At 43.4% G+C, this 2326-nt stretch overlaps 1 protein-coding gene across 1 annotated transcript in view; it reads left to right on the top strand.

Annotated features, from left to right (window-relative positions):
* Positions 1 to 1841, top strand: part of LOC100888494 (cell wall protein IFF6) — a 3237-nt gene extending 1396 nt beyond the window's left edge. Inside the window, exon 3 of the mRNA XM_003724829.3 lies at positions 1198 to 1841. Within this exon, the coding sequence (XP_003724877.2) occupies positions 1198 to 1523 (326 nt within the window). The 3' untranslated portion in view covers positions 1524 to 1841. The remainder of the gene's footprint in view (positions 1 to 1197) is intronic.
* The last annotated feature ends 485 nt before the right edge of the window (positions 1842 to 2326 follow it).

Below are 2326 nucleotides of genomic sequence, written 5' to 3'. Positions count from 1 at the left end.
TATGGCGCCATATTCTGTTTAAGATTTGTTAGATTTTTTTCTGGCAGGTTGGTGATGATGATGATGAAAATGAAAATAATGACGATAGTGGTGATGGTGAAGATGATAATGATGACAATGATTTTGTTCTGATAGGTAGGCAAAACTGAAGAGGATCATGACAATGATGATCTTGATTATCGCATTTTCATGGCACCATAATTCTGTTTAATAGTTTTGATTTTTTTCTGGTCGGATGATAATGTTCATGACGACGACGAGGACGCTGATGAGGATGATGATATTCCTCATCATTTGTAAGTCGCTTTCAAAGGCGCAGACTCTTGCGCTCTTTGTTGGTTGGTCTAATGTATTAATATTGTGGGCCGATTAGGTTGGTGACCGAGAACGATTATTTAAGGCCAAAGAATGAAGAAAAAAAGTTTCCCTGGGATGTTTTGAATATTTTTTAAAATGTACGATGAAAATAAATGAATGAGATATAAAAGGAATCACGACTTTATATATTAAAACTCTGTTATGTCTCTCTCTCTCTCTCTCTCTCTTTCTATCTCTCACTCTGTCCCTCAATCCCTCACACGATCTCTCACATCCATCTCTCCCTCCACTACTAATCCCACCTCTCCCTCCACTACTAATCCAATCCCTCCCTCATGGACCCCCCCCCCCCCCCCCTTTGTCTCCATACACCCCTTCATCCATCTCTCCCTTCTTCCCTCCCTCCATCAATTGAACCTTTCATCCCCATTATTTCTCCCCTTACTAATTCCTCCCACTATTTCTCCATCCATTCACCCCTCTGCCTCCCTATACGCCTCAATCCATCTATCCCTCCCTCATCAAAACTCCCCCACACTATCAACCATATCCCTCCATCGATCCGTCTTTCATCCACTATTTATCTTCGCCATCCATCTACTCCATCAATCCTTCCCTCCTTCCTTCAATCCCTCTATCCGTCCTTCCACTCATCTATTCCTTAATTCCACACCCTTCCATGAAATATCCTACCCTCCGCCCTTCCCCATCTCCCTCCCTTCATCCATACACACTTCTATCCACTAATCTGTCCTGTCCTCGTTAATCTTTCCGTCCCTCCCTCGAGACACCCCCCCCCCCCCACCTCAACCTTTCCCCTTCCTCTTTTCCACCCTCCATCCCTCCCTCCATCCCTCCATCATCGTCTCACCTCCCCAGTCGAAGCGCTCTCCCCAGATCCCGGTGACCGGCAGATCCTCAGAGGGTTGGCCGAGAGTGCCTGCAAGTCCGAGGTCCAGGGGCACATGGGCATCGATTCCTTCTGCCGCTTCCGTCGGGACGGCATCAAAGTCAGCGGCATGGAGGATGGTGGCGGTGCTGGTAGCGGTGCTGGTAGCGGTGATAGAAGTGGTGCTGGTAGCGGTGCTGGTAGCGGTGATAGTAGTGGTGCTGGCAGTGGTGATGGAAGTGATGATAGTAGCGTCGATGATGGATATGGCTTTTCTTTTTATTGGAGCAGTATTGTTGACGAACGTGATTGGTAAATGAAGAAGGAAAAAAAGAATCGTTTGTCACATTAATTTTGACTTGCGAGTATTAGTTAAATAGTTAAAATCTATCATGTTTATATAGTGCTACACAAAAAGTGTTTTGGTCTTGAATTGCTTGATGTAAGGGGTTTCATGTGATTTCTAAATACGTACGCACTCGCATAGAATAGTGCGCGCACGGAACCCAAGTCCGACTTGGTTTCTGTGTGAGCCCTCTACGCGGGGTTTTATGTTACTCTTATTTTCTCCAAACTCCTTAAAGTGGAAATTCAAAAAAAATCACAAATATGTCAACTAATGTATCACTAGAAACTGGTAAGCTAACAGATGGCCATCGTACAAGTTTTAGGTCAACTACATATCGGGTGATTTATAAAAATACAAATACAACCACCTCCATAGTATCTGGGATATACGAGAAATTCGCCAGAAAATAACGATGTTTTAGTGACGTCACATAATGGACTAATACTGCCCAAGCAGACGAAATCCCATAAAGAATGAACATAATTGCAACGCTATTATTTGTCAAATTATAATGAGTTTAGTGTATATAAATGTGATGGCATTTCAAACCACTCAAAAGGGGATATGAAACCGAATCTGATAACTAAAGTCTTTTGTTTGTAAATACACAGGATAGGGGTTAATTAACAATTAAAGAAACAAAACTTTCAAATTAAACCCCCCCCCCCCCCCCCCCGGAATGATATTTAGGACGGCATTTGTTCCCTCTTGAAACGCTGAACATACCGCGGTGTGTGCAGCAGAATATACATTGGCGTCTTATTATGTTT

This window comes from Strongylocentrotus purpuratus, unplaced genomic scaffold, assembly GCF_000002235.5.
Source record: "Strongylocentrotus purpuratus isolate Spur 01 unplaced genomic scaffold, Spur_5.0 spur5_scaffold_18, whole genome shotgun sequence".
NCBI lineage: Eukaryota > Metazoa > Echinodermata > Echinoidea > Camarodonta > Strongylocentrotidae > Strongylocentrotus > Strongylocentrotus purpuratus.
The sequence above is the reverse complement of the archived record's forward strand: the minus strand, read 5'-3'. Positions and strand labels throughout refer to the sequence as shown.